The 14,812-nt window shown below is 28.3% G+C and overlaps 1 protein-coding gene across 1 annotated transcript in view; it reads right to left on the bottom strand.

Moving 5' to 3' along the window:
- Window positions 1-5,763: 5,763 nt before the first annotated feature.
- LOC114367444 overlaps window positions 5,764-14,812 on the bottom strand; it is a 29,415-nt gene continuing 20,366 nt past the window's right edge. Inside the window, exon 5 of the mRNA XM_028324634.1 lies at window positions 5,764-6,199. Coding sequence (XP_028180435.1) covers window positions 6,092-6,199 — 108 coding nt within the window. The 3' untranslated portion in view covers window positions 5,764-6,091. The remainder of the gene's footprint in view (window positions 6,200-14,812) is intronic.

Here is a 14,812-nt window from a genome sequence, read left to right as displayed (position 1 = left end):
ATTAGTAAGAACACAACAAAGATTATACTGTAGGAAAAATAATAACAAACACATAAATTTAACGTGGATAATATTTCTTACTTGCGTTCATGAAACTGTCTAAAAAAGTATTTTACTATCACAAAAATGATTATAAAATTGTAACTCACCTCAAATAATGTATCACTCTACAAACCCGAGTACCTCATTCAATAGTTACAAGAAATGATAACACTCTCATACAAAGACATTTTTCTCTCAATAAAATGACTTTATCTTAGGATCTCTCTTCTCACACATTCTTTCTTCATGTGTGCTGTTTCTCAACTAATTTTGTTTTCTATTTATAGTGAAGATTGTTATCAATTATAATAAATAAATTCTCTTAAAAGTTAAAACAAAAATAACTTTAAATGCATCCATTTAAATAAACTTTATCTAAAATGCAATTTTCCATTTTGTATTTAAACCACATAATGATGAAAATCTAATTCTTAATATGCATGCATCTTATCTTCTGACATAAAACTCTATCCATAAGGAGGCAGGTACCAAGTAACTGGAAAAAGTTTGGGGGCTTTCAGCCATATAGATAAAGCCTTTGGGCTACATTCGACCGTGATTTGAGCTGCAATATCAAGATAATTTTAACTTTCTATAATCGCAATTGAAATCACAATGGCCGCATTTGTTTGTGATGTGTGACTCCTTGATTGTTATTTAAAATTAAAACGTTGAAACATGCTGCTAAAATTTCAAGGACTAGGAAGGAGGAATGCATGAGTGCCATATCAACTTACTCCATCGAAGACAATTGGCCGAGGTGTTGAGACGCAGAAAAGCATCCATGAAGGAGAACCCGTGAATTATTGCCAATGAAGTCGCATCGCTAACTGTGGCCTGAAGATTATGAAACTGCTCTGGAATTTCAAACAGATCAACAATTGCGTGCATAGTGAAGAATTTAAAAAGCGGACCCTCTACCTCAAACTAGTAGTTCGATCATATTTTAGCTAATATGTTTTACATTACAATATTATAGATATTAAGAATATAAGAAATAATCTTTTTAATTGCTTAAAAATAATTGCCAAGTTTTCTAAACACAAATTACTCAAAAAAAATCCTGCCAAGATTTGAATGTAATTGTTGCAGCAATGTGAATTTTATAGTATGCATGTGACATTTTGCAATAAATCATACCAAGTCTTTTAATAATTTTTTTAAAATTAAAATATAAATCCAAATAAATTTAATATTTTTTATATATAAGGTCATAAGCCATCAATCATAAAATTAGGGGCATATGATTATTTTTATCTCTGAATATGTAAATCACTAACAAATTTATCTATGAAAGATTAAAATTCACATTATTGGGAAATGATTATTTGTCACATTCAGGGACGAAAATTGCTAACAAATTTTTAATTTTACATATTCAGGGACGAAAATGATTATTTGTCAACAATTAATTTACACATTCAGCTATTTACAAATATTTTTAACAAATTTATGTTCAGTATCATTTAGAATGTAAACATACTTGTTTATTTCAAGTAAACTAAAATGATAGTTAAGAAATTACAAAGTTTAAAGATAAATTTAATATACAATTACTTTATGAATTTGTTTCATCTTAAATATGTTACAACAGACACATTAATAAAAATTACTAACATATTCATCCAAAAAAAATACTGAAATTATGTCTAATAATGGTAACTTAGTCTAATCTATTCAGCATGATCACGTTGACAATTAATTTTATGACAAATTCGTCATTTTGCATCTCGTATGTTATTTTATTAACAGTAATAAATGAAAGTTAATGATTTGATAGATTTTTTGTATTTTTTTACACATTTGGAGACTAAATTTTAAATTTTATTCAGGATAAATTTGTCAGTCATTTACACATTCAGAAACCAAAATAACTATTTACCCTAAAATTAATTTGTTACAAAATGTATAGGGATAGCAAAAAAAGTATATTAAATGTCCTTTTATATATACCTAATAAACTAAAAATAGAAAGAAAATAATCATTAAGTCATTAAATATATTCTAATATCCTCTTCATCAAATAGGAGTTGGAAAAATATTCATAAGAACTGCCACTTGGATAACACATGTAAATCTTCACCCCATAATTTTTCAATGAGCAATATATGTGATCAAAATTCGCAAACTTGACACCTTACAATTTTGGATTGTCAAATTTGGTTGTGATTTAATTTACTTTTAATATATAATTTAATATATAGATAAATATGCTAATATAGAATTTAAGGCTGATATTATATTTATAGTAATGATATGCCAACGTAAGAAAATTTATATAAAAAAATACATTAATATAGATACTAATATAATTAGGAATGATACAAATATATAAATAAGTACATTTATATCATCTATAAATGCTGATATCTATAAAATTAATTTTTTTTGGTCAAAATCCATACCATCAAATTTTTCATATAAATGATAATACCTGGATACTTATTTAAAATCCTGCAACACATTCAAATGTTTATGAATATGACATTCAGAAATTGATAAAAATATATAAATAAATTAAACTTGGGAGAAAATAATAATGTAGCATTTAATCCTATTAATGTAATATTTAGTCAAATATATAAATAAATATGTTTTTTTTTTTCCATATAGTGTGACACAATTTTGTTAATTATTGTACCCTCCTATTCATCTTACACGCATATGCCCACTGTGCAAGCAAACCATTGGTGACTAACATCCATTCCTACATGGTAGAACCCATGAATTGATGATTTTTTTTTTTTGTTAATGAAACTGTGCGTTCTCTTGCAAAACATTTATCTTAAATAAATAAAAAAGTCTATGGAAAAAATAAAAACGGAAGTTCGTTACGTATAATAAGTCTCAAATTAAATATAATTAAGGAATTAACTGTTACCCAATAAACAAAATAACTTTCGAATGAATTAAATATAATTAAAGAATTAACTTGTTGTCTCCAAATAAATCACAAACTTCTTTTATTATAATAAGGGTTTCTAAGTTATTCCATATTTATGATGTTGTTGAGGTCAAAATAAATGTATTGTTTTATAACCTATACTTATGTTATTAGTTTGTTTTTAAAATTAAGATGTTGAATTTTCTGTATACTTTAGTTTTCCATATGCATATAATTTTTATTTTTTATTTTTTTGCATATAGAGGTTAACCGTTAACACAATGTAACGACTCATTGAAGTTATATGAAATTATGAATTAACTCAGATGAAAGACTTTAATTTTCTTTATTGTGCAAATAATTATACTTAGTTTTATTTAATTTTTAGTTTTATTATTGTTTTCTTCTATGTCTTATTTTTTCACTCTACAACACTGAGTACGAATTATGTGTTTCTCATATCTTTCAGCCTTACTAAAGATCCACATTGAAACCCTTTCTCCTCATGATGATAAAATTGCAAAATAAATTTTTAAATAAAATTAGAAATTTTATAAAAAAGAAAAAAAACAACGATAAAAAATACGTTAACAAAGTTGATATTGCAATTCATTCATAAATGAATGGGGGAAGTGGGTGTTATGGGATTATGAATGTAGTAGCTTATAAAGTTATTCGTCAAACTCCATTTATGACATCAAGGCTCTTAGTAATTAAGGATTAAAGAAGGATAAAATAGGAATTAAATGGTAATATACAAAGGCCCATATCAAAGAGTTTGTTTATACAATGAACATTAAATAAACTTAAGTTTTGGTATTTTAAAATGAATTTAGGATTGGAATTTCATTCAACTTTTCACATAAATGTGATGGAAAATGTTATGAAATTGAATTTAATAATTTATAGTTATTAGTTGTTTTAAAAACTATTCAAGTCAATTTTCCAACAAAAACAAAACTAGTCCAACTTAGTAGAGGAGAAAATTGGTGTACTAGTCGAGTAACTAGTGTAAACAAAACCACAAAACCAACAAATAAAGATGTACTCAGTCCTACAAAGCCAACATCAACATTAAAGCTATAAGTCACCCACAATGTGTAAGAGATAAGTTGTGTGCACCAATGATCAGATCCATCACAATAGAGAGATGCAACAAAAAAGTAGTTCGAATAAAAGAAATACATGGCCTAACCCAATTTCCACAACCATGAAAAGGAAACAATGGATTGAGATCTTTTTAGCAAATTATTAGACTAACCCAAAATATAAAGCATAGCTGAAAGTCATCTCATCCAACATAGAAAGTCAAAATAAAATCATATGAAAATCCTAAATCACATGAAAGTTGTCAACATAGGTATTAAATAAATTGATGATAATGTTTTCATTCAGTTTGAATATTACAAAATAGTTAATTTTTGTTGATTATGGGTTGAACATGTGAAGCTGATTTTAATGAGCTTCTGAAAGAAATTCTTCAACAAAGGTTCTCACAACTTATGTTTTTGCTTTTCTTTGAGCAACGATCATTTCCTGAAAAAATCATGATAAAGAATGAAACATTTAGTGATGAATATTGTGTAGGTTCCAATTTGTATTTTTTTTCTCATCAACATTATTTACTGGAAACATTGATAATAGAAATTAAATTATTTGTTTTTCATACTCTAAATAAATAAATTCATCCACTTTTTTGTTATTTTCTTTAGCAAACATTTCTCAACATTCCAGGAATTTAAAATTGGAAAAACATATGGAAAAGTAAACAAAAATAAAAACATTATAATATAGGAGAATATAAAACATTCAAAATATGCATACTCACATCACTTTCATTAATTATTAGCCATCATTTGTTTGAAATATTTGCAATATTCAATAACAACATTTTGAATAGCAATGGAAAAGATTCCAAACTCCCAAAAGAAGCATACTCACTATAGTTATCATTTTTCAAAATACATTGTTAGCCCTACTTATTTTTTAAAATAAATATACTCACTTCTGTTTCATTTTTGGTTTTGTTATCGCTTCCTTCTTTGTCTTGTGTTTTCACTTTGTGACACTGAGGAGGAATTTCATGATTCTCGTAATTTTTAATCTCCTCCAAAGACCGACACCGAAAGCGTGTCTCCTTATGAATATAGGTCTGCAAAAAAAAAATAGTGATAATAACAAAAGGCAAACGAGAGAAAACTTGTTAAAAAAGTTGATGTTGCAATTCATTGATTCCTAGCATGTTAAATAAAATTAGCAATTTTATAAAAAGAAAACAATGATAAAAAAATGTTAAGAAAACTTGATGTTGCAATTCATTCATAACATGTAAAATAGGAAAACACAAATTGAGAAATGAATGGGGGAAGTGGGCATGGTGATGGGATTATGAATGTAGTAGCTTATAGAATTATTCATCACAGTCCATTTAAGATATCAAGACTCTAAGTAATTAAGGATTAGAGAAGGGTAAAATAGGAATTAAATGGTAATATACAAATGCCCATATCAAAGAGTTTGTTTATACAATGAACATTAACTAAGTTTAAGTTTTCATATTTTTAAACGAAATTGGATTGAAATTGCATTGAAACTTTTCACATAAATGTGATGGAAAATGTTATGAAGTTTAATTTAATAATTTATAGTTATTAATTGTTTTAGAAATTATTCAAGTCAATTTTCCAACAAAAACAAAACTTGTCCAACTTAGTAGACGTGAAAATTGGTGTACTAGTCTAGTAACTAGTGTAAACACACCACAAAACCGGCAAATAAATATGTACCCAACCCTACAAAGCCAACATCAATATTGGAATTGTAAGTCACCCACAATGTGTAAAAGATAAGTTGTGCATGCCATTAATCAGATTCATCACAATAGAGAGATGAAACACAAAATTATTTCAAATAAAAACATACCTAGCCTAACCCAATATCCACAACCATGAAAAGGAACCAATGGATTGAGATCTTTCTAGCAAATTGTTAGACTAACCCAAAAAAAAAAGCATAGCTGAAAGTCATTTCATCCAACATAGAAAGTCAAAATAAAATCATATGAATATCCTAAATCACATGGAAGTTGTCAAATAGGTATTAAATAAACTGATGATAATGTTTTTAAGTCGATTTGAACATTATATAATAGTTGATTTTTATTGATTATGGGTCGAACATGTGAAGCTGATTGTGATAAGCTTCCGAAAGAAACTCTTCAACAAAAGTTCTCATAACTTCTGCTTTCTGTTTTCTTTGAGCAACAACCATTTCCTGAAAAAATCATGACAAAGAATGAAACATTTAGTGAGGAATATTGTGTTGATTCCAATAGGTATTTTTTTTGTCATCAACAATATTTACAGGAAACATTGACAATAGAAATTAAATTTTTCGGGTTGAATAGTGATAAATTAAAATAAACTCTAAAATAAATAAATAAAAAGTTCAATTTCCAGTTCTTTGTTTTTTTCTCAGAAAAAATCATTTGCTTGATTATATTTTTTTGCAATATTTAATAACAACATTTTGAATAGCAATGGAAAAGATTCCAAACACCCTGAAGAAGCATACTCATTATAGTTATCATTTTCCAAAAAAACGTCCTAGATAGTAAAACTAAAAAGAATATGAAAATCACTAATGATATCGTTTTTCTTGAATACATTGATGGAAAAAATTAAAATATCACATTGAATTGTGATTTAAAATGCCAAACTTTACATGCACCCCAGAAATAAAAGAGAACTAAAGTTTTTTAATTTTGAAAAGAAAAATCACCACTATCTCTAATACACTCTTTCTTACTTGTTCATGTTGATTGAAAATAACAAAAGGATGTACTACTACTGTTTCTTTAATCACTTTCAGTCCTACTCATGAGCTTGTAGTTTTCAGTAAACTTTAACCAATAATAAAATGTGTTTGTGAAATACATTGTTAGCCCTACTTATTTTTTAAAATAAATATACTCACTTCTGTTTCATTTTTTGTTTTGTCATTGCTTTCTTCTTTGGCTTGTGCTTTCACTTTTTGACGTCGAGGAGGACTTCCATATTTCTCATAATTCTTAATCTCCTTCAATGACCGACACCGAAAGCCTGTCTCCTTATGAATATAAGTCTGCAAAAAAAAAGATAGTAAAATGAGTGATAATAACAAAAGGCAAACGAGAGAAAACTTAAACAAGTTGATATTGCAATTAATTGATTCCTAGCATGATAGATAGGAAAATATAAAATCTGCAAGAAAAAAAATAATAAAATGAACCATCATAACAAAGACCAAACAAGAGAAAACATGTTAAAAAAGTTGATGTTGCAATTCATTCATTCCTATCATGTTAAATTGAAAAATATAAAATGACAACTAAATGGGAAAGGGGACGGGGTACAATTATGATGATCATAGAAATAGTGTAGCTTTGGATTTTTCATCACACTCCACTTTAAGATATAAAGACCTTAGCCCTTAGTATTTAAGGGTAAATTTGGACAGATAGAGACTTGTGAAATAAAAATGACATTAACTTATAATGCACTAATTGAGGAATATGGAAGGTAGAACAAATATGCTGTGGTTTGAAAATTATTTGATGAGACAAAAGCAAGACACCTTTAACCTAATAATCTAACTTACTGAACATTGATTAAAATATACACTTAAGGTAGAATGAATGTTGAGGCGGAAAATGCTTATAGAGATTTTTAGCATAGAGTCACGGTTCTCTATTTGATGCTTTATGCAAAAATGGTTTTTATCAAATCTTCTTTGAGGATACTGGAGAAGATGATAGAGAAAGGAGGTAACATTATTGTCTTGGACATTACTTATATATGGAAGGAAAACAATGGGAAAAAATTGTGAACCCTACATAATCAACATTCCATTTTTTTCTCATTTGGAATAATGACAATTATAATTTGTGCGGACATCTTGATCATATTAAGGTTACTACTTGGAATATGGTTTTTTTCCAAAGTAAAGCCTGGACATTGCTTATTGTCTAATTGGTTTATTAACCCTACTACATGAATTGCTTGTTGTTATCTAAATATATAGAATGTTGTTTTCTCAATTGTTTCTATGTAATATCCTAGTTGTAGAGCTGGTTTTCCTATATTTTCTTATGGTCCTATACTCAAAGTATGATCTATTTTATTAATATATCATTGATGTATTGATGACATATGCTTATATTTTATTAATATATCATTGATGTATTGATGACATATGGTTATATTTTATACCTGAATGGTCTATAAAAGTATCATATGTTTGTTTTAAAATCACAATGTTTGTACTAACATTTCAATTTTATCACACAGACTATTGTTGAAGATTTTTGTATAAAAACTACTCTTCCTAGTTTGAAAAGAAATACTTTGTAAATGTTCAATATATTGCTCAAACTAACTATTTACTGTAAGAAATATATTTAAAAAATAAATCTATATGTCCACTATGTGTAATATTTACCTATAATATTTAAGAAATAAACAAGTTTGTTAATTTTCCCTCTAGATTTTTTTACATAATAAAACAATTGAATTAATGAATTCACTTATGAAAACCCATCTTATCTTAACTCAAAAAGGAAGAAGATAAATAAACATCAAATTTTCATTTTAATTGGATTACGTACCGTATCGAACCTGTTGGCGATCTTTCGTTCTTTGCGTATAACATACCAATTTTTAATCGATTCAGGTGGCGTTTTGAAGGGTCTTCCTCGTTTTGGCTTTGAATTTTGTGTCGCAGGTGGGATTTCATTCTAATAACAATAGAAAGATATATAAGTTAAACTTATTGGTAAAAATGTAAATAGAAAGATAAAGTGTGCAATGATATATATATATATATATATATATATATATATATATATATATATATATATATATATATATATATATATACACACACACACACACACAAATTCAAACTATGCAAATACATGATGGACCGTCCTTTTAGGATTCAGTTTATCATATGCACAATTGTGTCATAGTCTAATTGAAATTCTTATATATGTTTGAAAATTGTTAATTGATTAGCTTAATTTAAAATTTATAAGCTATCTAGCCTATAATTTAGTAAAACAAACTTGTTTAACAAACATCTTAATTTGGCCAAATATTTATATAATGAGACAAATAAGTCAAAAGTTAGATCATTTGACATATAAAATAGACACACTTTTTGTTGTTAAAATGTGCAAATTAATGTATAATTAGATGATATATACAAGAAAATTATAATAATGAAAAATTTGAATTATTTTGAAAAAAAAAGAAATGTTAAATTGAAAATTAAATATATATACCTCATTTTTTTGGTTGTTAACAACATCGTCACAACCAATGTCGTAATTAGTAGGATTGCAAATGGATACTGGTGTTGCATGTATAGCTTCAACATCATTTAAGGAGTGAGTCATCCTTATTACGGTTTGGAATTCCTCCTACATAAATGTAACATAGACAATGAGATAGTTGAATTATGAAAACCTAATTAAATACATGTACTAAAAAAATTAGAAAGAAAAAATTTGTCTGATGAATTAAAAAGATAGTCTAACATACAATTGATCTCAAACTAAGCATACAATGAATTATAATAAATATAAACTTTTATCGACTTTATCAGATTTTATTCATGTAATTATTTATTCGTAATTGAATATTATATTATCCTGTTATATAATCTAACAATTTACATATTAGTTTTACACACATATATATAGAGATATGCAAAGAGAATGAATTAAAACAATATAAAAGATATCCCAAACTTTACAACTATTTAGAATCAACTTCAAGAATTTTCAGCATATCATATGTTCCAAAAAAAACATTGTTTTAATCTAAGTATATGTTTTAATTAGTCAAATATCATATGATCCAAAAAATATTGTTTTAATCCCTAATTCTCTAATTGATTCCCACCCCCTTACCTTGAAGGGTGAAGAGTACTCCTCTGATTTGCACTCACCTCCGTTTTGCACACACAATTTTAATAAATCCTTGTACGAAGGTTCTTACTTTTATACTATCAATATAGTCTTTTCTAATGAAGTTCTTGAAATAAATTTTAGAAAAAAAACATATCAACTATCAATAAATGAAATAATTTATTGTAAGGTCATAAATGTCAGTTAAAAACAAATAATTTATCATAGGAGCTTATAATAATAAATAACATTAAATGTTTGGAAGCATTAATGTTTTTAAAATATTTAAATTGATTAAAAGGTACATTTATTGATTGTTGATATTTATTTCAAATATTCAAAAAAATTAAATATTTGTATGAAGGTTCTTACCTCTTTTCTAATAAATATAATTATTTATTGTATGGTCATAAATGTCCATTCAAAGCAAATAATTTATTAGAAGAACTATTAAAAATAAATAACATTAAATATCTTGTTTGAATAGAAATAGCATTAAATATTTTGAATCATTAATGTTTTTAAGATATTTAAATTAATTGATAAGTATTACCATTGTTATTTTTACAAAGGTAAGGAATTTAATAACCCATAAAATGATGAAGTGGTGTAAGACCCGATTATGTTCATAGGTGAGAGAATGATCTATTTAACGTCTATTGGTATTTTCTCCAGAATTTGAATTACCTCCACGCTTAGCGAGGGTTTTTTACAATAAAAATAGGTTGCCTCCCAGTAAGTGCTTAATTTATCGTCTTTAGCTAGACATTGTTCTTCATTTTATGCATCATTCAGGTAGACAACACTTGTTAATCTTTCTAACTGGCCTCCATTGTAAATTTTTAAGCATTGTCCGTTGATGATCCATCTTTTCTCCGGGGTGCTTGCCGTAAGGTCCATCGATTTCATAGCTCCATGGGGTCTTACTTCTTTGATCAGGAACGACCCTGACCACTTTGACTTCAGCTTTCCTAGGAATAGTTTGAGTCTTGAATTGAAGAGCATGACTTGTTATACTGGCTAAAAGTTCTGTCTCTATAGCTTTTTGTCATGATATGCCTTTATCTTCTGCTTATAAATTTTGGATGATATATAGGTGTTCATTCTTATTTCTTTTAACTCCAACAATTGTAACTTCCTCTTCTCTCTAACTACAACTTCATCAAATTTTTGCAATTTGGGGGCCCAATAGGCTTTGTGCTCCAACTCCACCGATAGGTGGCATGCTTTACCATAGACCAACTGAAATGGTGACAAGCCTATGGGAGTCTTGAATGCAATCCTGTAAGCCCAGAAAGCATCATCCAACTTCAAAGCCCAACTTTTCTTGATGACACAACAATATTCTCAAGTACTCGCTTTATCTCTTTATTTGAAACTTCTGCTTGGCCATTTGTTTGGGGATGATAAGGTGTGGCCGCCTTATGTCTGACATTGTAATGCTCGAGAACTTTCTTTAATTGCGCATTATAGAAGTGTGTTCCCCTATTATTGATTAAGGCTCGTGGAACTCCAAAATGGGAAAATATGTTTTTCTTTAAGAATTTTATCACTACCCCGACATCATTCTTGGGAGTGGCTATGATTTCCATCTACTTAGATACGTAATCAATAACTACCAGGATATAGATATTCCCGTATGAAGATGGGAGAGGCCCCACAAAGTCAATCCCCCAAAAGTCAAATATTTTTATCTCCATTATGTTTTACAGAGGCATTTCATTCCTTCTAGAAATCTCCTTGCTCTTTGGTATTTGTCATAACAACGCACATAATCATGAGCGTCTTTGAAGATTGAGGGTCAAAAGAAACCTTCTCGTAGCACATTTGTTGTTGTCCTATCTCCATTGTGGTGATCGCTATATGGTGAACTATGGTAGTGCCAAAGGATGCTCTATGCTTCCTCTATCATAACACACCTCCTCAGCAGATTGTATGCTCCTAACTTGAACAGATATGGATCATCCCATATATAGAAGCGGGCATCATGCAGAAATTTCTTCCACTGACTCCAGTTAAGCTCTTCGGGAATGATTCCTATGGCTTTGTAGTTGGCCACATCAAAAAATCAAGATCTTGTGGTGGCTTGTAAGAGGAACTCATCTGGGAAGTCTCCCATTACCTCCGGTTCTTCTTTGGTCACTTCTTCATTCTTCAATCGGGAGAGGTGGTCAGCCACCACATTCTCGAATCTCTTCTTATCGTTGATGACTATATCAAACTCTTGTATGAGCAAGACCCATCTAATCAGCCTTGGTTTTGAGGTCAAAATAAATATGATTTTATAATCTATACTTATGTTATTAGTTGGTATTTAAAATTAAGATGTTGTCGAATTTTTTATATACTTAAGTTTTCCATATGCATATAAAAAAAATTTATATATTGAAGTTAACAATTAACACAATATAACAACTCATCACCGTTACATGAAACTATGAACTAATTCAAATACAAGATTTAATTTAATTTAATTATAAAAATACTTGTAATATTTTTGCATTATACAAGGTCAAAAGCTAAAACTTATGGTATGTAGATAAGACATTATATAATATGTAAATAACTAAATAAACTATATGTGTCAGATGACACTTTTCATAACATAAAGTTATACATCATCAAAACAATTAAAATCTCCTCAAACATGCACATAAATAAAAACAACTCCATAAATATAAATTATCAAATCTCTAAGCCGGTCAATACTACATATAAGATTAAAGAGGAAACAAAAATGAATAGCACGTCTTCACATCCAAATTCATATATCCATGGAGTCTTTGAAAGACATGTGACCACCTGTTCCACACGTACATTAGGCATGAGATCATCATAGACACAAATTGCACGTGCAACACACAACTTACAAAAAATAAACATACCAAAATAGTATACAACTCAACAATCAAAGCATAATCATTGACCATCATATATATATAGAATGTAATATTCAAATATCATGCATATTGCATAAATTTTAGGATTCACGTAATAGAGTATCTCATAAAAATCATCAATTCATTTAATAATCATATTTAAAAATAGATGCATCTTCTGATTTAGGCGATACTAATTAATTTATTTAAGCCACCTTTAACGATACAATCTCACATTTTCACAATTTCTACATCTCTCATGCCGATGTGTATTCAATTCATTTCATTTGAGTGGAAGCTTGACAACAACCATTCATTTTTCGTGATTTACCTCTTTTGCACTTGCAATCACTTCTTCCCCCCTAGTCAGCCCTCATGTTTTATTTATATAAAATAATACGTTTAAGGGAAAATATATCGTTTGCTGTAGTAACAATGGACCTTAAGTCCAGGTATATATATTATATATATATAATATATATAATATATATATATATATATATATATATATATATAGACCCAAAGGACTAAAGGTAGTTCCAAAACAATTTAATTTCTCAAATAAACTGAGCAATTCATTTTTAACAGCAGTTTCAAAAAAGTGGTTTATCAAATAGTTTGTGCTAAAAATTGATTTCAAGAACGAGAAAGAGCAATTTAAAGGATTATCTGAAATGAGAACCTAGTGTTGTGATTTCTACAGAAAAAAATAATTACCCCAATATTTATTTTAACTTAATCCTAAAGTATATGTCAGTTACTAATCATACCTCTACAATCAATCAACAGATTTTTTGTCATGATCCATTAATCCTCTTTCTCCTTATTACAACCTTGTTGATCATGTAGGGCCAGAATTACGAAAAAAGGTAAGCACAAAGAGGTCAAATACAAAGATAATTTAATCTAATTAGAAGTTTGTAATTTGTAGTTGATCATTGATCATATGACACTCAGAAACTCATTTGCTACACAAGTCCATCAATTATAAGCAATGGACACATAATATAATTGAATACAAATACGAAGTGATTGTTCTAAAGAAATACAAAATAGTGAAGCAAAATAATTGACTAAGGGAAACAATAGAATTCAATTAAAATCAAACACTAGGAAATAAAATTTCTGTTCATGTCAACACCCTAGAATAATAAACTAGCTATCCCTGAAAATAAGGGTGCAAAGAATCAAAATGGAATACATGATAACTGAAAAGGAGCAGAAACATTACAAGTGAAATCCCCTGTAATGATCTTGACAATCCTCCAAAGACTAAGCCCTTCTCACGGTCACTTTTAATTACTTACTCTCAATGGTCTATATTGGTAACACAAATTAAAAGATCCCCTCACTATAACTTGCCCTTTTCTATTTATAATAAACAACAAGTTTGAGTCGTGAAAGTCAAAACGATCATGCTATAGAAGCTGGCTAATTTGAAACTCATAAACTGTGTCGAGTCTCTGTAGTTCAGCACGACTGTCTTTAGCAAAATTTGCAGCATGACTGTGCTGTTTCTTGAGGGGTTTAGCTTTCACTCGCTACATCAAGACAACCTATGCTCAGAATCCGCACGATCGTGCTCTCCCAGATGATGTTTTTTGCTTAAAAAAAAACATTGATGTTTTAACTCTTTTTTATTATAAGTCTCATCAGCACCTTTTTGGTACAAACTTACATAAAAACATGAGTACTGTCAATAAAATATTCTAGAAATTGAATAAAACAGGCCAAAAACTCACATTTTAGTATGCACAAATCATAGTTTATCTATGTTACATAAGCTGTCCTAATAATCAGATCCATTAGTATAGAGAGATGAAACAAATAGTTAGTTCATATTAAACAAAGATTTCCTTTCCCAATATTCAAAAACCGTATTACTGGACTAACCTAAGAAATAAAGCATATATAACAAGCAAAACTGTAAAAATGACGAGTTTAATTTTTATACAGTATAAATATTTTTACATAGTTAGTTAATCATTAATATATTTTTAAGAGGTTTGTCTGTCTCGAAGTTCTTTCCTTTTCTTGGTGGGTCATTTTGGATAGGAT

Source organism: Glycine soja, chromosome 9 (assembly GCF_004193775.1).
Source record: "Glycine soja cultivar W05 chromosome 9, ASM419377v2, whole genome shotgun sequence".
NCBI classification, from domain to species: domain Eukaryota; kingdom Viridiplantae; phylum Streptophyta; class Magnoliopsida; order Fabales; family Fabaceae; genus Glycine; species Glycine soja.
Note: the sequence above shows the minus strand (reverse complement) of the source record. Positions and strands in the feature narration are given on the sequence as shown.